The sequence below is a fragment of the Coregonus clupeaformis genome, unplaced genomic scaffold, assembly GCF_020615455.1.
Source record: "Coregonus clupeaformis isolate EN_2021a unplaced genomic scaffold, ASM2061545v1 scaf0038, whole genome shotgun sequence".
Classification (NCBI taxonomy): Eukaryota; Metazoa; Chordata; class Actinopteri; order Salmoniformes; family Salmonidae; genus Coregonus; species Coregonus clupeaformis.
Genome location: NW_025533493.1, coordinates 588,321 through 613,204, shown reverse-complemented (window position 1 = coordinate 613,204; position 24,884 = coordinate 588,321). Strand labels below are relative to the sequence as shown.

Sequence of the window (24,884 nt, the reverse complement as noted above, 5' to 3'; positions counted from 1 at the left end):
CATGATTAGCTGTTCAGGAGTCTTATGGCTTGGGGGTGACCATCTGGACAAGAGGAATACCTACAGTTGAAGTCGGGAGTTTACATACACCTTAGCCAAATACATTTAATCTCAGTTTTTCACAATTCCTGACATTTAATCCTAGTAAATATTCCCTGTCTTAGGTCAGTTAGGATCACCACTTTATTTTAAGAATGTGAAATGTCAGAGTAATAGCTTTTATTTCTTTCATCACATTCCCAGTGGGTCAGAAGTTTACTTACACTCAATTAGTATTTGGTAGCATTGCCTTTAAATTGTTTAACTTGGGTCAAACATTTCGGGTAGCCTTCCACAAGCTTCCCACAGTAAGTTGGGTGAATTTTGGCCCATTCCTCATGACAGAGCTGGTGTAACTGAGTCTGGTTTGTAGGCCTCCTTGCTCGCACACGCTTTTTCAGTTCTACCCACATAATAGTCCTTCCTCATGATGCCATCTATTTTTTATGGAGGTTTTGGAGCAGTGGCTTCTTCCTTGCTGAGCGGCCTTTCAGGTTATGACGATATAGGACTCGTTTTACCTTGGATATAGATACTTTTGTACCGGTTTCCTCCAGCATCTACACAGGATCCTTTGCTGTTGTTCTGGGATTGATTTGCACTTTTTGCACCTAAGTACGTTCATCTCTAGGAGACAGAACGCGTCTCCTTCCTGAGCGGTATGACGGCTGCGTGGTCCCATGGTGTTTATACTTGCATACTATTGTTTGTACAGATGAATGTGGTACCTTCAGGCATTTGGAAATTGCTCCCAAGGATGAACCAGACTTGTGGAGGTCTACAATCTTTTTTCTGAGGTCTTGGCTGATATCTTTTGATTTTCCCATGATGTCGAGCAAAGAGGCACTGAGTTTGAACGTAGGCCTTGAAATATATCCACAGGTACACCTCCAATTGACCTAAATTATGTCAATTAGCCTATCAGAAGCTTCTAAAGCCATGTGTGTAAGAATGCTGTTCGTTGACTATAGCTCAGCATTCAACACCATAGTACCCTCCAAGCTCATCATTAAGCTCGAGGCCCTGGGTCTGAACCCCGCCCTGTGTAACTGGTTCTGAACCCCGCCCTGTGTAACTGGTTCCTGGACTTCCTAACGGGCCGCCCCCAGGTGGTGAAGCTAGGAAACAACACCTCCACTTCGCGGATCATCAACACCGGGGCCCCACAAGGGTCCGTGCTCAGCCCACTCCAACTTAATAATCAAGTTTGCAGACGACACAACAGGCTTGATTACCAACAATGACGAGACAGCCTACAGGGAGGAGGTGAGGGCTCTGGTAGTGTGGTGCCAAAAAAATAACCTCTCACTCAACGTCAACAAAACAAAGGAGATGATCGTGGTCTTCAGGAAACAGCAGAGGGTGCACCCCCCTATCCACATCGACAGGAACGCAGTGGAGAAGGTGGAAAGCTTCAAGTTCCTTGGCGTACACATCACTGACAAACTGAAATGGACCACCCACACAGACATTGTGGTGAAGAAGGCGAAACAGAGCCTCTTCAACCTCATGAGGCTGAAGAAATTTAGCTTGACACCTAAAACACTCAAACTTTTACAGATGCACAATTGAAAGCATCCTGTTGGGCTGTATCACCGCCTGGTACGTCAACTGCACCGCCCGCAACCGCAAGGCTCTCCAGAGGGTGGTGCGGTCTGCCCAACGCATTACTGGGGCAAACTACCCGCCCTCCAGGACACCTACAGCATCCGATCTCACAGGAAGGCCAAAAAGGACATCAACCACCCGAGTCACTGCCTGTTCACCCCGCTATCATTCAAAAGGCGAGGTCAGTACAGGTGCATCAAAGCTGGGAAGAAGAGACTGAAAAATAGCTTCTATCTCAAGGCCATCAGACTGTTAAACAGCCATCACTAGCACATTAGAGGCTGCTGCCTATAGACATAGACTAGAAATCACTGGCCACTTTAAGAAATGGAACACTAATCACTTTAATAATGTTTACATATCTTGCATTACTCATCTCATATGCATATACTGTATTTTATACTATTCTAATGTATCTTAGTTGCTTTAATAATGTTTACATCTTGCATTACTCATCTCATATGTATATACTGTATTCTATACCATTCTACTGTATCTTAGTCCATGCCGCTCTGACATCGCTCGTCCATATATGTATATATTCATAATTCCATTCATTACTTAGATTTGTGTGTATTGGGTATATGTTGGGAAATTGTTAGTTATTACTTGTTAGATATTTCTGCACTGTCGGAGCTAGAAGCACAAGCATTTCGCTACACCCGCAATAACATCTGCTAAACACGTGTATGTGACCAATAAAATTTGATTTGATTTGAATAGAGTTCCATGTAGTCATGGCTCTATGTAGTATTGTGTGCCTCCCGTAGTCTGTTCTGGACTTGGGGACTGTGAAGAGACCTCTTGTGGCACGTCTTGTGGGGTATGCATGGGTGTCCGAGCTGTGCGCCAGTAGTTCAAACAGACAGCTTGGTGCATTCAACATAAATACAAGTAGTGATGAAGTCAGTCTCTCCTCCACTTTTGAGCCAGGAGAGATTGACATTAATTAATATTAGCTGTCTGTGTACATCCAAGGGCCAGCCGTGCTGCCCTGTTCTGAACCAACTGCAGTTTTCCTAAGTCCCTTTTTGTGGTACCTGACCACACGACTGAACAGTAGTCCAGGTGCGACAAAACTAGGGCCTGTAGGACCTGCCTTGTTGATAGTGCTGTTAAGAAGGTAGAGCACTTTATTATGGACAGACTTCTCCTCATCTTAGCTACTGTTGTATCAATATGTTTTAACCATGACAGTTTACAATCTAGGGTTACTCTAAGCAGTTTAGTCACCTGAACTTCCTCAATTTCCACATTATTTATTGCAAGATTTAGTTGAGGTTTGGGTTTAGTGAATGATTTGTCCCAAATACAATGCTTTTAGTTTTAGAAATATCTAGGACTAACTTATTACTTGCCACCAATTTTGAAACTAACTGCAGCTCTTTAAGTTTTGCAGTCATTTCAGTCGCTGTAGGAGCTGACATATATAGTGTTGAGTCATCCGCATACATAGACACACTGGCTTTACTCAAAGCCAGTGGCATGTTGTTAGTAATGATTTAAAAAAGTAAGGGGCCTAGACAGCTGCCCTGGGGAATTCCTGATTCTACCTGGATTATGTTGGAGAGGCTTCCATTAAAGAACACCCTCTGTGTTCTGTTAGACAAGTAACTCGTTATCCACAATATAGCAGGGGGTGTAAAGCCACAACACATACATTTTTCCAGCAGCAGACTATGATCGATAATGTCAAAAGCCGCACTGAAGTCTAACAAAACAGCCCCCACAATCTTTTTATCATCAATTTCTCTCAGCCAATCATAAGTAATTTGTGTATGTGCTGTGCTTGTTGAATGTCCTTCCCTATAAGCGTGTTGAAAGTCCGTTGTCAATTTGTTTACTGTAAAATAGCATTGTATCTAGTCAAACACCATTATTTTCAAAAATTTACTAAGGGTTGATAACAGACTGATTGGTTGGCTGTTTGAGCCAGTAAAGGGGGATTTACTATTTTAGGTAGCGGAATGACTTTTGCTTCCCTCCAAGCCTGGGGGCGTACACTTTCTAGTAGGCTTAAATAGAAAATATGGCAAATGGGAGTGGCAATATCGTCTGCTACTATCCTCAGCAATTTTCCGTCCAAGTTATCAGACCCCGGTGGCTTGTCATTGTTGATAGACAACAACAATTATTTCACCTCTTCCACACTCACTTCACAGAATTCAAAATTACAATGCTTGTCTTTCATAATTCCGGGCCTCTGGTTGGGAGTGTAGACTGCTTTGCGGGAGGCCGCTGTCTTCGGCTTCCACGGCTCGTGACATGCGACCATCGTTGATTGCCTTGCTCCTTTTGCTGTGCTCCTTCGACTCCGCTATCAGATGGGGGAGCTCCGGGCAACACCGGCCAGTCGGATAACAACAAACGACAAGGCGTAGATGCATCCAACAAGCGTGAACGCCATCCAGCCACCGGCGTAGAAAATGTAAACATTCCACTCTGCAATTTCCCCAGTTTCTTACGTAAAACCTAGTGTTTCCAGCAAACAGTGTTCAGCTGCGCACTATGGTGGGAGATTATAATACGGTTTTAAATACCTCTAGGAAATCACACTACAAACTATCACCCTCATGCACTTAAGGAAATCACGAATGTCATGGATATATTGGAACTAGTGGATATATGAAGGCTTAAATACCCTGACCTAGTGAGATATACATGGCGGACTCTCAATCATGCTCGTCATCTTGACTACTTTGTCATTCTCTCTGGCACCAAAAGTTTAAAAAGTGTTGATAGGGGACAGAATGTTGTCGGACCATCACATAATTGGCATATATATTACTCTTACAGAATTTCCACGTGGGCGAGGATATTGGAAATGTAATCAATGCCTATTGGATGATAACTTAAGGGATGTAGCTCAGTTGATAGAGCATGGCGTTTGCAATGCCAGGGTTGTGGGTTCGATTCCCACAGGGGGTATGAAAAAATATATAATGTATGCACTAACTGTAAGTCGCTCTGGATAAGAGCGTCTGCTAAATGACTAAAATGTAAATGTAATGTAAACTTGTTTTTAACTAGGACAGAATAATTTATAACTGACTTTTTCCGACATAACATAAGTACAGAAGATCCCCTTATTGTATGGGAGACTTTTAAATGTGCCTTTAGAGGCCATGCAATTCAGTACTCATCTCTAAAACAAAAGCAATTTAGGTCAAAAGAGTCCATATTAACAAAGGAAATGGAAGGACTAACAGGACAGATTGGTAGCATTAAAAACTGTACCGTAGAGGCTCAGAATAAATTGGAGGAAAGACAAAAAGAAATGGAACTTATTCAAGAAAGTGTAATATATTATAAAAATAAAGCGAACTGGATGGAATATGGGGAAAAATGCACCAAATTATTTTTTAATCTTCAACATAGAAATGCTACCAAAAAGAATATACTGAAACTTTTTACAAGTGATGGAGTCACCCATGATTCACCAAACAATATTTTGAAAGAGGAAGTAAAGTACTTTAAGCATATGTTTTCGTTTGTCTCCATCGCCACTAACCGAAGCAAATTGTATGGAACTTTCTTCTATTAATAATGTAAAATTAACAGCTGTACAGAAAGACTCATGTGAAGGCAAAATTACAGAGGAGGAACTTCTTGATGCAATTCAATCCTTTAAGTCTGAGAACTCCAGGGCTGGATGGCATACCAGTGGAGGTATACCAAACCTTTTTTGATATACTCAGAGGACTGTTATTAGCATGTTTTAACCACTCCTATATAAATGGTAGATTATCAGACACTCAACAAGAAGGTATGTTTTCATTATTACCGAAACAGGATCCAAGTGATTGGAGGCCTCTTACACTTCAGTATTGTGATGCAAAATGCTTAGCTCATAGAATTTGTTGTTGGATATTATTCATCCTAATCAGACAGGTATTGGAAACAATACAACACTATGAAAAATCTGGGAAACCAGGCCTGGTATTCATAGCAGACTTTAAAAGGCTTTTGATAAAGTTTGACTGGAGTTTATATATAAATGCCTGGAATATTTCAATTTTTTAGAATCTCTTATAAAATGGGTTTAAGTTAAATAGTGTAAAATAGTAAATAATGGCTACTTCTCAGAAAGTTTTAAACTGTCAAGAGGATTAAAACAAGGTGGTTGTCCACTATTGGCATATCTATTTATTATTGCCATCTAAATGTTAGCTGTTAAAATCAGATCCAACAATAATATCAAGGGGTTAGAAATCCAGGGCTTAAAAACAGAGGTGTCATTGTACGCTGATGATTCATGTTTTCTTTTAAATACACAATTTGGATCCCTCCACAGCCTCATTGAGGATCTAGATACTTTTTATAACCTCTGGATTAAAACCAAATTATGATAAGTGTACAATATTATGTATTGGATCACAAAAAAATACAACTTTTACATTACCGTGTAGTTTACCAATAAAATGGTCTGATGGTGATGTGGACATACTCGGTATACAAGAAAGAAATGATCTCACTCCAATAACCTTTAATAAAAAGTTAGCAAAAATAGATAAGATATTGATACCATAGAAAGGAAAATACCTGTCTATTTGTGGAAAAATCACCCTGATTAACTCTTTAGTCATATCCCAGTTGACCTATTTGCTTATGGTCTTGCCTTCACCTAGCGACCTGTTTTTAAAATTATATGAGCAAAAAATATTCCATTTTATTTGGAATGGTAAGCCAGACCAAATTTAAAGGGCCTATTTATATAATGAATATGAATTCGGAGGGTACATTAGACCTGTCACTAAAGGCGTCTGTTATTTGAAAATGAAATAATCTCCAAAATATTGCTATTTTTAAAACAAGCCATAGGAACATGGTTGCAATTTCAGTTTAATCCACCAGAAAAGACAGAACAAATAATACAACAAATATTGTAGTTAAACTCAAATATATGGAAATGTCTGCTCTACCCAAAATAACAACCAACTAATTGCAGCATTACCGCAAACATGGAAGAGGCAAGTGGAAGGGGGAAAAAAAGTAAGGAACTTGTCTGTCGGCCCTGCATTAAAGACCACAATTGGTTAAAGAAAATTGTGATAAATAACAATGTTCACCAGTTTCAGTCCTCTGAGTGTATCAAAAAAGGTTTGGTATGCACTCACTAACTGTAAGTCGCTCTGGATAAGAGCGTCTGCTAAATGACTAAAATGTAAAAAAAATTAACCTCTACGGGACGGTTGAGCTAACGTGCGCTAATGTGATTAGCATGACTGTTGTAAGTAACAGCAAACTTTCCAGGACATAGACATGTCTTAAATGGGCAGAAAGCTTAAATTCTTGTTAATCTAACTGCACTGTCCAATTTACAGTAGCTATTACAGTGAAAAAACACCATGCTATTGTTTGAGGAGAGTGCACAACAACAAAAAACTTATCACGGCAACTGCTTTGATACATTCACCTCTGAAGGTAAATAATGTACTTACATACAGTAATCCTGCTCTGTTTTGTCATTAAAAGTGTCCCAGAGATAAAATGTAGCATAGTTTTGTTTGATAAAATCAATGTTTATATTCAAATGTAGGAACTTGATGGTCCTCTGTAGCTCAGCTGGTAGAACACAGCGCTTGTAACGCCAAGGTAGTGGGTTCGATCCCCGGGACCACCCATACACAAAAAAATGTATGCACGCATGACTGTATGTCGCTTTGGATAAAAGCGTCTGCTAAATGGCATATTATTATTTTATATTATACAGTTTGAACCACTGCTGTCTCTGGCTCCACACCCACCCCGCCCGGCCATCTAGATGTGTGAAAGTTAGTGTATAAGCTAATGATCCCTCATGTATGACATTCCTGGGAGTGTGTAAACTTACATTTTGTATTACCATATAATTTTTATATGTTCTCTATAGTTATGTACTTGAAAATGTATCAATTGACCAATTCGGCACATTTGGGAAGACTTGATACAAAATAGTCCAGTATTGCAATGCTTCACTGGGTCAATCTGAAACTTTGCACACACACTGCTGCCATCTAGTTGCCAAAATCTAAATTGCGCCTAAACTGCAATATTATATTGTGGCCTTTCTCTTGCATTTCAAATAGGATTTTTAAAAATAATATAGAAAACACATGTTTTTTGGATAAAAGCGTCTGCTAAATGGCATATTATTATTATCAGATCTAATGTGTGATATTCTCCTACATTCATTTCACATTTCCACAAACTTCAAAGTGTTTCCTTTCAAATGGTATCAAGAATATGCATATCCTTGCTTCAGGTCATGAGCTACAGGCAGTTAGATTTGGGTATGTCATTTTAGGCGAAAATTGAAATAAAGGGTCCGATCCAAAACAATTGACAGCTGTACCATATAGATTGCAAAATAGATTAAGAGATTTTCAAAGTACCAATTCCATGGCACATGGGTTATGAACAGATACGCAAAACGACTGCAGATTCAAAACTTATAATTTTTCTATGTAAATTATTATAAACAATTCTTCCAACCAATAGAATGTTAGATATATGGGGGATACAACCTTCCCAGCTCTGCAGATTTTGCTGCGAAGAGACAGTCATTAGATCATTTATTTTGGTACTGTCCATATGTAGCTTGTTTTTGGTCACAGGTCCAGGAATGGCTGAAGAATTGCAACATTTACCTGGAGCTAACACTGCAGATAGCAATACTGGGTGATTTGAAAAGTCATAGTCAAATCAATCAATAATGTAATAATAAATTAGCAAAAATGTTTCTTTAATTTACAATCTGTAGAAACTATGAGAATAGAAAGGTTCAGAAGTTTTGTGAAACATCACAGCACAGTTGAAAAATACAGTGCCCTCCACAATTATTGGCACCCCTGTTTAAGATGTGGTCGAGGACTTCCAAAAATTCTCCTTTTTTTTTAAACAACATAGAACCCAAATGCAAAAAAAGAGAAAAATCCAACCTTTTATTTAAGTACATTACTTTGGTGTAAAAAAAAATAATCACACATTTAGAAAAAAAATAACTTGAAATCATGTGTCCCACAATTATTGGCACCCCTGATGTTAATACTTTGTACAACCCCCTTTTGCCAACAAGACAGCACTTAATCTCCTCCTATAACATTTCACAAGATTGGAGAACACAGAGAGAGGGATCTTTGACCATTCTTCTTTGCACAATCTTTCTAGATCATCCAGTGTCCTGGGTCCTCTCTTATGCACTCTCCTCTTTAGCTCGCCCCACAGGTTTTCGATTGGGTTGAGGTCTGGGGACTGAGATGGCCATGGGAGGACCTTGAGTTTGTGACTGCTGAACCATTTTTGTGTAGATTTTGCCACATGTTTTGGATCATTATCCTGCTGAAAGACCCAATGACGACCCATCTTCAGCTTTCTGGCAGAGGCCATCAGGTTTTTATTTAAAATGTCCTGGTAGTTCAAAGCGTTCATAATGCCATGCACCCTAACAAGGTTCCCAGGGCCTTTGGAAGAGAAACAGGCCCACAGCATCACAGATCCTCCACCATACTTCACGGTGGGCATGAGGTGCTTTTCAGCATACTCATCTTTTGTTTTACGCCAGACCCACTTAGAGTGTTTGTTGCCAAAAAGCTCAATCTTAGTCTCATCTGCAAAGCACACGATCCCAGTTGAAGTCCCAGTGCCGCTTAGCAAACTCCAGACGTTTACGTTTGTGAGTGTTAGTGAGAAAAGGCTTTTTCCTTGCATGCCTCCCAAACAGCTTGTTGGCATGTAGAGAGCGTCTGATGGTTGTTTTGGAGACTTTGTGACCCCAAGATGCCACTCTTTGATGCAATTCTGTGACAGTGAGCTTAGGACTTTTTTTTTACTTCTCTTACCATCCTCCTCACTGTGCGTTGTGGCAAGATAAACTTGGGACCTCTTCCAGCCTTGTTTGTCACTGTTCCAGTTGTTTTAAACTTCTTAATGATTCCTCTGACTGTAGATACGGGCAAGTTAAGGCGAGTGGCTATTTTCTTGTAGCCATTGCCTGACTTATGAAGGTCGACACAAATCTGCCTTACTTGAATGGTGTGTTCTCTTGTCTTTGCCATGTTGACAAATGGGTAAGAGAATTAGGCCTCTGTGTCACGTCATATTTATACCCCAGGGAAACAGGAAGTCATGAATTACTAATTAAAAGTTCCTAGATACCCTGACCAACTTTAGCAACTACAGAAAAAAATATTTTTTAAAAAATCAATTAAAATTTTCAGCGGAATTGTTAGGGGTGCCAATAATTGTGGGACACATGATTTCAAGTTTTTTTTTCTTCTAAATGTGTGATTTTTTTTTTTACCACCAAAGTAATGTACTTAAATAAAAGGTTGGATTTTTCTCTTTTTTTGCATTTGGGTTCTATGTTGTTTTAAAAAAAAAGGAGAATTTCTGGAAGTCCTCGACCACATCTTAAACAGGGGTGCCAATAATAGTGGAGGGCACTGTATATGGAAAATAGAAATCCAATATGGATGGTGTTAAGAGATAGATGGGAGGGGATGACGGGAGCTGAAGGGTGGGACTAATAACAAGATAACTAATGTAAAATATACTGTGTCTGTAAAATGTATATAGATACACTTAGGTTGGAGTCATTAAAACTAGTTTTTCAACCACTCCACAAATTTCTCATTAACAAACTATAGTTTTGGCAAGTCGGTTAGGACATCTACTTTGTACATGACACAAGTAATTTTTCCAACAATTGTTTACAGACAGATTATTTCACTTATAATTCACTGTATCACCATTCCAGTGGGTCAGAAGTTTACATACACTAAGTTGACTGTGCCTTTAAACAGCTGGCCTCTCCAGGTCTCCGTCTAACCATTAGATGACCAGGTGTTGGGCAATGCTGAAAATTGGACTCATCAGAGAAGATGACCTTACTCCAGTCCTCTACGGTCCAATCCTTATGGTCTTTTGCAAACCTCAGCCTGCCTCTTCTTTGCTTCTCATTGATGAAGGGCTTTTTACTAGCTTTGTACGACTTCAGCCCTGCCCCTAGGAGCCTGTTTCGAACCGTCCTCGCCGTGCACTTCACCCCAGCTGCCGTTTGCCATTCTTTTTGTAGGTCACTTGATGTCATCCTACGGTTGTTGAGTGACATTCAAATGAGTTGGCGGTCATCCCGGTCAGTATTGAATCGTTTTCGCCCTCTGCCGGTCTGTAGCTTTGTTGTCTCCAATGTCTGCTGCTTGACCTTGTTCTTATGAACGGCCGTCTTTGAAATTTTAAGGATGGAAGCAACCTGACGCTCACTGTATCCCTCTGCCAGTAAAGCCAGAATTGAACCCTTCTTTTCCTCACACAAAACTTTCCTTTACAACTCTTTTGGCATGGTCAATAGTTTACAAAAAAATTAATATTACTTTTGAGGTACTATTAGCACTGTTTTTGCCATCCAGTTGGTCCTATTGCAAGAGGATAGTGATGACCACAGCAGTGGTTTTTATACTTTTCCTCGTTAAATAAGATTTGGTTCATGTGATTACCTAATCAGTACCTAATTCAGTAGAATGAGGTGTGCCTGTGTTGGAATTCAACAGACACTGGAATGGAATGGCTATCATACATGTAGAGATGCTGATTCAAGAAAAATGTGCAGTGGTCTCTTAATTTTTTCCAGAGCTGTATATACAGTACCAGTCAAGAGTTTGTACACACATACTTATTCCAGGGTTTTTCTTTCTTTTTAATATTTTCTACATTGTAGAATAATAGTGAAGACATCAAAACTATGAAATAACACATATGGAATCATGTAGTAACCAAAAAAGTGTTAAACAAATCAAAATATATTTTATATTTGAGATTCTTCAAATAGCCGACCTTTGCGTTGATGACAGCTTTGCACACTCTTGGCATTCTCACAACCAGCTTCACCTGGAATGCTTTTCCAACAGTTTTGAAGTAGTTCTGAGCACTTGTTGGCTGCTTTTCTTTCACTCTGCGGTCCGACTCATCCCAAACCATCTCAACTGGGTTGAGGTCGGGTGATTGTGGAGGCCAGGTCATCTGATGCAGCACTCCATCACTCTGTTTCTTGGTCAAATAGCCCGTACACAGCCTGGAGGTGTTGGGTCATTGTCCTGTTGAAAAACAAATGATAGTCCCACTACGTGCAAACCAGATGGGATGGCGTATCGCTGCAGAATGCTGTGGTAGACATGCTGGTTAAGTGTGCCTTGAACTCTAAATAAATCACTGACAGTGTCACCAGCAAAGCACCATCACACCACCACCTCCATGTTTCACGGTGGGAACCACACATGTGGAGATCATCTGTTCACCTCCTCTGTGTCTCACAAAGACACAGCAGTTGGAACCAAAAATCTCAAATTTGGACAAAGGACAGATTTCCACCGGTCTAATGTCCATTGCTCATGTTTCTTGGCCCAAGCAAGTCTGTTCTTCTTATTGGTGTCCTTTAGTAGTGGTTTCTTTGCAGCAATTCGACCATGAAGGCCTGATTCATGCAGTCTCCTCTGAACAGTTGATGTTGAGATGTGTCTGTTACTTGAACTCTGTGAAGCATTTATTTGGGCTGCAATCTGAGGTGCAGGCAACTCTAATGAACTTATCCTCTGCAGCAGAGGTAACTCTGGGTCTTCCTTTCCTGTGGCGGTCCTCATCAGAGCCAGTTTCATCATAGCGTTTGATGGTTTTTGCGACTGCACTTAAAGAAACTTTCAAATTCTTGACATTTTCCATATTGACTGACCTTCATGTCTTAAAGTAATGATGGACTGTCGTTTCTCTTTGCTTATTTGAGCTGGTTGAGAAAATGCCAAGAGTGTGCAAAGCTGTCATCAAGGCAAAGGGTGGCTATTTGAAAAATCTCAAATATGAAATATATTTGGATTTGTTTAACACTTTTTTGGTTACTACGTGATTCCATATGTGTTATTTTATAGTTTTGATGTCTTCACTATTATTCTACAATGTATTTTTTTTTTTTTTTAAATAAAGAAACACCCTGGAATGAGTAGGTGTGTCCAAACTTTTGACTGGTAGTGTATATACAAAAAAATAAAAAAATAAATATATATATATAAATATATATTTATTGCCTTACCTCCATAACTTGCTACATTTGCACACACTGTATATATATTTTCTGTTGTATTTCTGACTTTGTTTTTTTTACCCCATATGTAACTCTGTGTTGTTTTTATTGCACTACTTTGCTTTATCTTGGCCAGGTCGCAGTTGTAAATGAGAACCTGTTCTCAACTGGCTTACCTGGTTAAATAAAGGTGAAATAAATAAAATAAAAATAAAAGTATCAAATACTTGTTCTCCCCACTGTATATATATGGGGGATTGGGAATGATGCAGACAATTACATTAATATAAGTTACAATCTATCCGCAATATTAAAGCTGATCTGCCCCCTAATTTAAATGAATAAATAAATATGCATAAATAAATAAGAATCGGAATGCACGATTTGTCACCAGTACTTAAAAAATGTGAATAAAACAGTAAATAAATAAATGATTATCACACAAACCATTTTCTGATAATGATTTATTGATACAAGTGGCCCTGCCAGTGTTATGATACTGATGATTTGTCGCCACAGATGGTTTGTTTAAGTTTCTACCGTTGTGGCAAGATGGTGTAGCTAGGCCTAAAACAGGTCTATCTAGTGGTCATGTCGGGGTCAACAATGGTTGACAACTGTAGCATTGTAGCTAAGCCTAACCCCCTAACCCTTTTCCTAACCTTAACCTCATTCTCTTAACCTCCTACGTTAATTCACCGAACCTGCAGTGTTAGGATAATTAACGTGGCAGGTTAGGAGAACTAACTTGCTATGAAAACAAACCATCTGTGGAGACAAATCATCAGTACCCACTGGCAGCCAAGCACGTCACCCCTGACACACTGTTACGAACCCCGTGGCTCTAAACGTCTAGGGTGGATGGACATGAGACCCGTAACATAAATTATGCAAATTATAAGTGTAACCTGGAACAGCGAGAACCAAAAATGACACAACAACCGTGAACTACCGTCAAACATAAATGGTTTATTACTAAACACACGGTAAAGGTTTGGGAAAAAGGGGCTGAGCAGGACCCAAGAAATGAAACAATAATGTAAAACCCCTAAACTGATCTAGCCTGCCTGAAGAACCGCTAGGCTACTGCTAGTCATACAAAAATACAGTGGGTGGTCCGCTCAGGTCTAACTGGTGTTTATAGACAGATTTCTTCCCTACGGGTAATGTACGCCCAAAGGGCAACTAGCTTAAACCCCCTTTTTCCAAACAACACACAAAACTACTAAACAGGGTACTCAGCAATTAAATAAGTACACAGGATACAACAGTATCCACACTCAGGTAAAGAAATATTTCTAATAATGTTACCAATAGGGTAACCAACAACTTAGTGCGTACACAACACACAGGACACCACCGTGTCCATACTCACATATGGCAAAAAGTCTCTCTCTCCTGCAACAAACACAAGTCTGGTTTTTATAAAATGGGATGTGTGATTGAACAAACGAATAACAGGTGGTGCAATTAACAGGAATGTTCACTGATTGGTCCAATCAGCAGACACCTCAACGACCACCAATCAGGAACATACAGGACACCTGTGATTAGGGCAGAAGGAGAGAAACACACAAGAACACAGGATACCTGTATCCGTAACACACACACTTGGAGCCATTCAGTGTTGTTGTTTATGTATGTAGCTAGTGGGCTAAGCTGTGGCATTAGCAATGTCTTTCAAAACGAGACGACTCACAAAGGTGGAAATGCTGGCGATTTTCGTAGATTCTGACAATGATTCTCAGTATGACAGAGGAACCAGACTGACAGTGACAGCGAGGAGCTGCCCCCCAACCTTGTGGCCATTGAGAACCCTGAATCGAAGGACCCCTTGCCCACCGACGAAGTCCCAGGTTCCTCTGAAGATGCTGGTGGTGATTGACACACACCAACAGTGGGTGAAGTACAGGAGGTCTGTGGTAGCTGGAAGGCCTCCAGCCATTTCATCCCTCCTGGCCCTGCTGTTGGCTTTGAGTCCCAGTCTGGAGTGCAAAGCCCCTTGCCATCTCACTCTGAGGCAGAGTGCTTCAAGCTGTTATGACAGAGGAGCTGGTGGGAGACATACAGTGTAGTGGAGGAGATCGCTATGCCTTAGAGCTACAGGAGAAGAGAGAGCCACAGGGAAGTTGGACCACCTGATGGGAGAGAGAAGGATCAAACCAGACTGTGTGCGTGACTATTATTGCAGAATGGGGGCTGTGGATAAGGCGGACACGATAAAGATCTTTGTGGAATGCGCTCGGAAAACCACCAAGTGGTATAAGAAGATATTTTTCCATCTAATCAATACTGCTGTCCTCAATGGCCACATAGTTCACCGCCAGCTAACAAGTGAGATGATTACTGAATAAGGTTTTTTGTAATTGGACATACAGTTCACATACAAATTAAATACAGTTCCATTATGCAATTATATTGACTATCGCACCCACCTCTCCACTCCCTCATCCTCTCCACTCCCTCATCCTCCCTACTCCCTCTCCAAACAGTATGTTGCTAGCATACAAAAGCTGTCCTCAATCTTCATCACGAAGATGTCCAGTTCCAGTTATGATGTTGGCAATACTGTGTGTGTGTGGTTTCTGAAAGTACAGAATAAAGAGGAATTATTAGTAATTAGAATAAAATATCAGGAAATAGAATTGAAACAATATTACAAGTAACATAACAACCGAAGGGCTCCACAAGGAGGCAGGGCAGCGCTATGCAGGCCAAATGAATACACAGGCCAATGCAATGGTCATGATAAGGCCAGGGCAGCTTCAAAGGAAACAACACAAGCTAATACTTCTTTGACGCCATTAGCATTAGCATTGTTTTACAGAACTAATAGAAAAATGTAACTACGTAAGCACAATTGAGTATAACACCATAAAGGTTATGAAATCAATTCCTATATAAAGGAATACACACAGAATACATTATGCTCCATACATAAATAGAGCGCTACAGTAGAAATGACATAACACGATATACAGAAACTGTATTATGATATGGTAATAATGCATTTACTTTGATAGGAACGCACACAGTAAATAGTAAAGAAAACAACAATGAAGACAATGTGGGCGCCAGCTGGAAAATGCGCCAGGGGGGAAAAGTTCAGGCAGGTTCTGGTCTGACTGGAGATGCGCAAATGTCTGCATACTTGACCTGAGGAAACACTGGTGGAGTGCTTGGGCTCTCATCGAAGAGAGAAGTTTGTCCAGCTCATCTAGCTAATCCTCGCCCTACATTAGCATAGCATGCCTCAAACGTAAGTTGTCCGCCACTGTGAAATGGGCTACTTCTATGTGAATTAATGAGGCGAGACGCACCTCATTTCAAACTGTTAGAAAATCATGTAAAATTGGAAAGTTTAAACAGCCTATAGACAATTAGCAGGCAGCATGCCTTGGTTTGAAGGCAGCACAGGTTAACTGTCCTGTTGCGGAACAATCCAATTTTGGAACAGTGAGTGAATTCGGACATCATGTGCATAAGAAAACGTTAGAGATGTTTGGAACTCGCGGGTGAAAAGGTTAAGACCTTTCATATTCCATGAGACATTAGCTACTTTGCCATTGTTTTTCTAAAATGTAATTGTTATCTTTAGTGTTGATAAGCCCATGGATGTAAAATAAAATGCAGGCCCCACGGGGAAACGCACCAAACTCATTTTCTCATGCTCTCTCGTCTCTCTGCAGCAGACATATAATGAACAATATGTTTGGAACATCGAATCGCAATATCTAATTGCAATACATATAGAATCACAATACATATCGTATTGGCACTAAAGTGTTGTGATAATATCGTATTGTGAGGTCCCTGGCAATTCCCAGCCCTAATAATCAGTGACCGGTTTGCTGGAGCTGACTGCCAGGAATGGAACATTCTCTCTCTATATATAATTTTTGAACAATATTTAATGGAAAAAAATATTGCACGTGTGTAAGTGTGTCCCCTTTTCCAACCTGTGGTAATACTGTTTGTTGTGTGTCCTGCAGTATACTGGGCAGAATAATCCGGGTGACTCAGGAAGTGGCAGAATACAGAGACTGGATCACGATGAAGTGGGCTGATCTATCACTGAACTCTCTGACCTTAAATGGTAAGGAGATGAGACATTTTAGAGCCCATTTTCTTTTATATAATTGTTTTTAATTGTTTTTCACAATTATCCAGGCCAAGTACAGCACTATATCAAAACAGTGTAAAATTGTCTAGCTCCACATTTCTTACAGTTTCCCCTATGTCACAGGAAATGATGTCACATTGCTGGTGGAGCCTCAGCAGACGTACGAATGCAACAACAATCGCTCTGAGGAAGGGGCGGAATCTCCCAGCTCCTCCTCTCCTCCTCCTTCCTCTCCATCCTCCTCTTCGTCATCCTCCTCTCCGCAGTCTTCATCGGCTTGCTCCAGCGATGCTGTGAGTGCCTTGTGAAACTGAGCGTGTTCTCTCCACACACTTCGCACCTTAAAGACCAGGGGCTGTATGTGTCAAGTGATACTCTGAGACGCATTTCTGAGATGCTTAATACCTACAGCCCCAGTGATGGCCTTTCCTTCGCACCTATGATCTAAAATCTCTAAAGATGGCTCTAAAATGTTTTTCTAACTAGTAGTTGGTCTATCAGAAAGGTCCCTTAGGCAATCTACCCTTTCATGTGTTAGAAGATTGAGATACCTGTCGTTAAACTGTATTTTGCCCTTGTTTGATTGGATGCTCTGATCCCGCCAGGATTCGGACGGAAGCCCCTGTAAAACGGTGATGCCGCGGGGTAGGCGGGGCTTATCCGCACACAGAGCCGCCCCTCTAGGATTGACCAATTACAGGGCTACGAGTTCCTCTTCCGAAAGCCGCGTGAGCCACTCGAACAAGAGCAAGGTAGGCGACTAACTATAGCAGTGGTCACCGACCGGTCGGTCGCGATCGACTGGTCGATCTCCAAGGCATTCGTAGTCGATCACCAAACATTTCTGTAAAAAACAACGATAAAGCCTTGCATTCCAATTTTCTTCTTTTTGTTTAGCTCTGTTGGCGGTAGGTGCACTTGATTCAGCAGCCCTAGCGCCAGGAAGGCAAAGTGTTCCCATTTTGAACCATTTAATGTGTCTGAAGGTAGAACTCTGCATACCCTGCAGGCCTACCGTGGCCAATCAGATAGCTCAGATCACCGTGTCTGCACAGTTTCCTCGAGCCATATGCTGTAAAAAGAAGCCTTGAACGCACAGCAAATTGAGACTGAGATTTCAAAACTTGACTAGAGAGACTCAATGAATACAGCAAAGAGCTGCTGTTTTTTAAAAGTAAATTAATGTTTAAGTTATTCAGCACTGTCAGCTTCTATAAGCCATAAAATGCATGTTCTCCCTACTTTCACTCACGCAACAACCAGTACTGCAGCTGCAATGAGTGAGTATAGCAAAGTGTTTCGATAAGCTTGCGTTGTTATTATTAGAGGCTTGGGTTTTTTTAACATCAAGGAATATTTTGGCGCGGTAGATCTCGGCTTGCATTTGGACTCAAAAAGTGATCTTGACTCAGAAAAGGTTGGTGACCACTGAACTATAGGGTCGTTCCCCTAAATAAGTGCCTTTTGCGTCCCTTTGATATGTTAAGTAATTGTGCACCAATATTGAATTTCTAAAACTTGTTATATTCAGTGAAGTGCCCTTTTAATATTGACCACATGGAAAATTAAATAAATCTGATTTTCTATATGAATAAAGACTTGCTAAAGTGCCAAAATTCAGCACCCTCTGTGACTTCTAGGAAGACCCACTTAACCCCAACATTTCTCTAAGTTCCCTTTGCCAGTCAACTTCGGTACAACATACTATCGGGAGTCGCACTCTCGCGACTTCGGTTGAAGGATCTACAATGAAATCCGCACCTCGCTGGAAGACCCACCTTCCACAGGTGATAAGCGTTATTATATTATTATTATAAGCGTGAGGCTCAGATTCATTCCTTCAATTATTCCGCTCTTCACCTCTGTGTTAACAGGAACGATTCGTGCTACTAAAACAAACAATTGGAACGCGAGACTGTCTTATGTTGCACCAACAAAACTGTCCCTTAGTGGTAGAGCATGCTTTCCCCCTGGATGTTGTGTGCTGAAGTTGATATGGTTCTCATAAGTTTCCTAATCACAAACAATTATTTATTCTTCTAATTGCTTGGCCTGGCTATAGCAATAAGTAAGATAGCTAATGCGACGGAAATTACGAAGGCTAACAAGCTGGGCTCATGACCATGCCCCAATGAACAAAAATATACTCATGTTTGTTGTTTTGTATGTCTCGGCTCGGTGCATGCTCAGGCTGCTCTTGCTCGAATCAGTTTGTGTGCGAGACTAGGGGATGGCTGGCACTGTTCCCCTACTAGTCCGCGGCGCAGGTTCTCTTGACAATCGTGTAGCATTTTTTAGGGGGCTTGGTGTTTCCGATAGTAACTTTCTCTCCCGGATGCCCGTACCTCGCCTGAGTTGGAGTTGTGGAGATGGTTTGGGTCGTTTGTCGGGTTGAATGTCTCCTGGCTCCTGTGCACTTTGTCGCCGGTTTCAGGAGGCTACTCGAAGAGAGAGGGCGACCAGGTTCTGTGGGTATCCCTCCGCCGCCTGTGTTTGCCTTGGTTAAGCACCGCTTGCTTCTCTTCTTAGAAGGGTTCAAGTCCCACCTCTGTGATCCGGTCCTATGTAGACTTTCGAGACCAGGTTAACGAACACGTGCTGCATAGCGTGCTAGCCAGGTTAGCTTACTTGCCAAGGTGAGCTAGCTACTACTAGCTATTCCTGCCTCCTGACGGTGGAGTTGCTTGGGTAGCTCTCTTGTTTAGTATAAGTAGCGTTATGTTGCTTAGTTATTCTAAACGGACTGTGCTGCAGTCAGAGGCTAGCTTGCCTAGCTTAGACTAAAGAGCCTTGGCTAGCATGCATAACTTCCAGTGAATTAAGCTTACTAGCGTTCCCTCTGCGCTCTGGCAACCCCATTCCTATTTTCAATTCCTGGAGTTGGGAGGGGTAGACAGAGCGGGGCTTGCGTTCTCCTGCTGTTCAGCTGCTCCACAAAAACATTGCTATGACGACAGTGCCCCCACATTTTGCTAGGGCAAACAGGGTACTGTGTCAGCCGTTGCCGGAGCCCTTTGTGCCCATAAGGGAGCTGGGCTTCATGCAGGTTATACAGTCTAATGGAAGCACAACCTGTGTTGGAAGCTTGTCCATGTTTAATGCCCCTCTGGTACCCCGCATTCCATGGGGTTCATGGGGTATATCAATCTTCCCAGGGCGGGAGTAATAAGTTGGGAGATTTGTCCTACAGGTCCTTAGCATTTGAGCCATTCCCCTTTTCACCTCCTTCATTTGCTTCTGAAAAGCAACAGAGGTTTCATGCCCTGTGTCCGGTGTGAGTTTTACACACATACATTGAACAGACCTGGGATATCCGATTATGTGACAAGCTTTTTGTCTGTTCTGCTAAGCCAGCGTGCGTCAGGGCGCTCCCTAAGCTGCGTCTCTCCCACTGGATTATGGAGGATATCTCCCAGGCATATAGCAGCAACGGGCAATGCTTACCTAGCAGTGTACGCGCCCACTCCACCAGGGGTCTGGCAGCGTCTTGGACGTTGTTTAAAGGGTTGACTATAGGAGATATTTGTGATGCAGCGAGTTGGGCATCACCACACACTTTGAGGTTTTATTGCTTGGATGTCACTGCTCCCAGTGTAACCCACAGGGTGCTTACGGCTGGGAAAGGGGAAAGTCACTAGGCAGCACGATACCCAGACTGCCGCATCTGGCATTGTTAGGTCTGGGTGGCCGTTTTCATTTAGTATCTGTTGGTTTCCGCATGGGGCGTGATTATATTTCCCCATAGTATGTTTTACCGACGTTAAATGACTGAAAGGAAAAGTAAAGTTATGACTATAACTACTTTTCCCCGAAGGAGGGAAACGAGGTACAACACCTGTAAAGGGCCCGCGCCACCCATTCCTGGGCTCGGTGAAGAGTGGTATTAAATTGAAGGAATTAATCCGAGCCTCACGCTTATCACCTGTGGAAGGCGGGGACTTCCAGCGAGGCGTGAATTTCATTGGCCTTGTCAGGCGTTATTGTAGATACTGCAACCGAAGTAGCGAGAGTGCGACTCCCCATAGTATGTTTTATCTAATTTCCCTCCTTCAGGGAACAGTAGTTATAGTCATAATGTTATGTTTTCACCATCATTGTAAAGCCCTAGTTTTGCTTTGACAAAGTCATTTCTGAATATGATTAGTGATTAATTTACGTCTGTCCCTCATTTTAAGGTCAACCCTGTTATGTGAACTGAACTATCGTTTTAATATGGTGAAACTTCCTTTTTAAAAATGTGTTTGAACATCTAATAGTCAAATCATAGTGTAAAAGCAGGTGAGCTGGTTCTACTCTTTTTGGCCCTTTTCTGGTGTTATGTGGTGGAAAATTAAGTGTCAACCCATTACCCATAGATAGACAGGCTATCATGTTTTAACAAAAAATAAAAGAATTAAGCTTGCGTTCAATTGCGTCTTTTCACAAGGGAATTTATGGCTGATTTAAGATGAAATTGTCAACCTGTTACTTTATTTGGCACTTAATAGTACTTTTTTTGTTTAACCTCATGAAATGGGAAAACATGTTTTTTATTAAGTTTAACATTTGGTGATATCCATTTTTTTTAGACATCTCAATAGGCACCGAATTGGTGCAACGACCCTATAACAGACAAGCTTTACTGTTAACTCACCCACATCCAATTATGTCACACTAAATGTTATTCCAAGAAACATTTCCCATCAGGGGACAACACAGTTAATCTTATCTTATGTGTTTTCCTGGCAACAGGTGGACAGAGCGAGTTCGACGTCTCGTCAGAACAGCCATGCCAACACACAGCCAAACACAGAAACAGGACAGTCGTCAGGCAGGAGCCACCAAGGCAGCAGGCGGAGCTGTCCTGGTAGGAGGAGGAAACCTCAGCCTCAGCACCAACGCAAACCTGCACCTGCAGTGGAGGACCTCTGTAGATAGAACCCGCCATGTCACGGAACTCAACTCCACTCTCTGTGCCGCTGAAACGGAGGCCATCGAGGTACTCTTACCAGCGCTTTTGGTAGTGATATTTTTAAAGCCAAGTTGGAAGGAGATTCCTCCTTTTTCTGTTAGTTGAATGGGCAGATTGACGCTGTCCTCGTCTTGAGGGCATAGTCTTTCTGTAATATGAACACACTGCCCATTGGATGAAGGTCGTCGAGCCTCATCAGTTGTTCCTGTACTTTAGCAGTGGCAATACACCCTGGTGCATTGGAGTAGCAGAAGTAAAAACCTTTTTTTGGTTGGGTCTATTACTTACTGGCAATTCATCTTTACAGCGGAAATGTCAAGGGAAAATGTATGGTATAGAACTACGGATATTATTGCTATATTGGGTAAAATGCTTGCACTGACAAAACGAGTTGTTGAAAATGTACGTTTTTCAGCAACTCATCTACGTTTGCAATAGAAAAAGTAGAGCAAAATGTTATTTAAAAACCCAAATGGAGGTTAGAAAAAACAAAAAAAACATTACAATGGATAGGGATTGTATATTTTTCACCAGCTGAATAAAAATGAATATCGATTTGCCATCTCTCCTGGACTGGGCCAAGTGTGGGTTCTAAGTGCCAACTCCAACCATCAGCAGAATAGATTACTACAGTACCATGTATGAGAGCACAAGATCACTAAAGGATCAGGCCAAGGGATCAGCCCAACTGGACCAGTTTCCGTGCATAATGGAGATGATTTTTGTAATGATCTGTTCGATGGCTATTTCACAATACTGTTTAATCACCGTAATAGCTTACAGTCTAATGTACCTACTGGTAGAATACAAAGTACCGCAATATCTGCAGTTTGCAAACTTCCTGTATATGAAAACATCAATACTCCACTATTTTGCCTATTACAAAATGATTTGTATTTGTTTATGTATTTATTTTTTTAGTATATTTATATGAATATATAAATGTTAAGCCCTATGGATGGAAAGCTTAGGAATAGCCTGTATGCCTGTGTAAGAGATGGTTCAGATACACATTTTGTGCCGAATATCTCAGACACCTGTGTTCTAATAGTCTTACTATTTCCAGAACCTATCTGGGGTGTGTCTAACACTTCGCTTTTACTTATCCAGTGCTTTGAGAGTCCACTGATTGAAAAGTCATTGGCTCTGTTCCATTTCTGTCTCTAGCCCTTTTCTCTAGCTCTTACTCCTTCCCGTCTATCTTTTATATAAAAGGAATTGGACTGGATGTAAGCAATATGGCCTTTAAAGAGGGTGAGTGCAGCTTCTTCCAAGTTGCTTTCACCTATCTAATCCGTTCAGATCCGCAAAAACAATATAGGCCTAACTTTGACAGTGCAAATAAATTGTGCTACTGTTAATTGAGAACATTATACACCTTACACTGCATTCATTTCTAAGCTACAGAATGTTTCAACAATAGCACTACTTTTAACATTGTCAAAATGGCAGGTTGACGTTTATTGGGATGAATCTTGTCCTGGAGGCAGAGCGATTTCTGATAATAAGGTTAGGCATAAGGTTAGCAGTGTGGTTGGGGTTAGGTTTAAAATCAGATGTTGACTGTGGCTGTGCCAGCTTGTGACTAGCCTGAAGAGCGGCCTCCAGTACATGAGTCATCCCAATAAATGCCACTAAGGGTTGGGCCACTGTTGGTCCTGGAGTTAGCATTTTCTTTTCTTCCCAAAATTGGGCCTCACAAAACATTTTGTATGCAGTCCAGTTGTGTCCAGACATTTGTTCCAACCTTCAAGATAGCTCGTTGTTTGACAAGCGATAATATGGTCCAATGAGAGGATATTGTCAAATAAATGCACATTTCCCGTTGCCTGTTCTTTATTCTATGTAATTAGAATAGAACAAAATTAATGACTAAAGAATGTGTTGTTTTTTTCCCTGTTTGTCTTTTACTGCAAATTTGTTCAGGTGCTCACTGCTCATTCATTTCAACACTGAATTGGTTTTTCGAGCAGACAAGCCACCATCAAGCATCCTAAAATTCAACAAAATTATTATTTACATAACATGTATTCAGTATGCCATTGCCAATTCAAAACCAATCAACATTTCGAGCAACATTTTTCTCCACTTTCCAACCATGAATGAATTTGAAGTGGACATTTTTTTTTTATTGCTGTGAACAGTAAAACAGTTTTGTTGAATGTTAATTTCTTTTTTTTTCTTAGCATTGTCTACAGCAATGTACAATCCCTGCATTGAAATTGTATTTTCATATGATTATTGATATTATTTAGCTAATTATATTTTTGTGGAAGATGAATAGATATAAATGTTAAGACCCTGAGGGTAAAAGTGGTAAGTGGGAAAATGTAAGTCTCTCATTATGAAAATAAACTTTTGAAAGAACTGCTGGTCTGTCTGCATTTACATGTCCCATTTAGCACTCGTTTGAACACGTTCTCCCCAGTGGAAGTTTTTCCACAACTCTCCCATTGACGTCATTAAATAACTTACAAGAAAGTAAATGTTGTGCACGCTTATCTCAACTCTGAATCATGCCCTAAGTGAACTCCTGCACAACCAACTCCTCAAGGGAGCGAAAATACTACATCCCTAACCTGAACCAACTCCTCCTGCAGCTGAGCACAGGCTTCCCTAACTGGTATCCCAGATCTACCATCATCTCCAGCAGTGGCCCTCTGTAGCGCTTCAGCCTATAGCGCCTTATCGCAGGCAGCGCACTCTGGCCCATGGTGAATGCAGCCTCTGGCTCCTCCAGGTCTCTCTGGCACACGTTGAGGGCACCAGCAGAGCAGGACTCTGCCACCCTCTCATCTTCTCCTGACACTCCAGGACTGTCTCTAGTAGCGCCACCACTGGCCCAAACTGCCCCGCTCAGAGTAGACGGTGCGCTCGCCTTTGCTCGGGCTTGAAGAAATGGAGGAAGTGGCGTGAATGTCAGACGCAGTGGACACGTAGAGCTGGTTTATGTAGTCCCGCAAAGCCATGCGACGTTCCCAGACGCTCTCGGGGTTAAAGTGTCCGGTTAGGAGTTTCAGGGGAAGGATGACCTCGAGCTCCTCGCTGAAGTGCTCTAGGAGCTGCTGGTCGACAAAGTTGCTATAGCAGCACTCGAAAGATGCACTGGGAGT

General features: G+C 41.3%; 1 protein-coding gene across 1 annotated transcript in view; it reads left to right on the top strand.

Moving 5' to 3' along the window:
• The window catches only part of LOC121576888 (terminal nucleotidyltransferase 4B), an 86,425-nt gene extending 62,287 nt beyond the window's left edge, over window positions 1-24,138 (top strand). Inside the window, exons 9-12 of the mRNA XM_041890437.2 lie at window positions 16,690-16,793; window positions 16,944-17,113; window positions 17,426-17,572; window positions 21,552-24,138. Coding sequence (XP_041746371.1) covers window positions 16,690-16,793; window positions 16,944-17,113; window positions 17,426-17,572; window positions 21,552-21,737 — 607 coding nt within the window. The 3' untranslated portion in view covers window positions 21,738-24,138. The remainder of the gene's footprint in view (window positions 1-16,689; window positions 16,794-16,943; window positions 17,114-17,425; window positions 17,573-21,551) is intronic.
• Window positions 24,139-24,884: the final 746 nt, after the last annotated feature.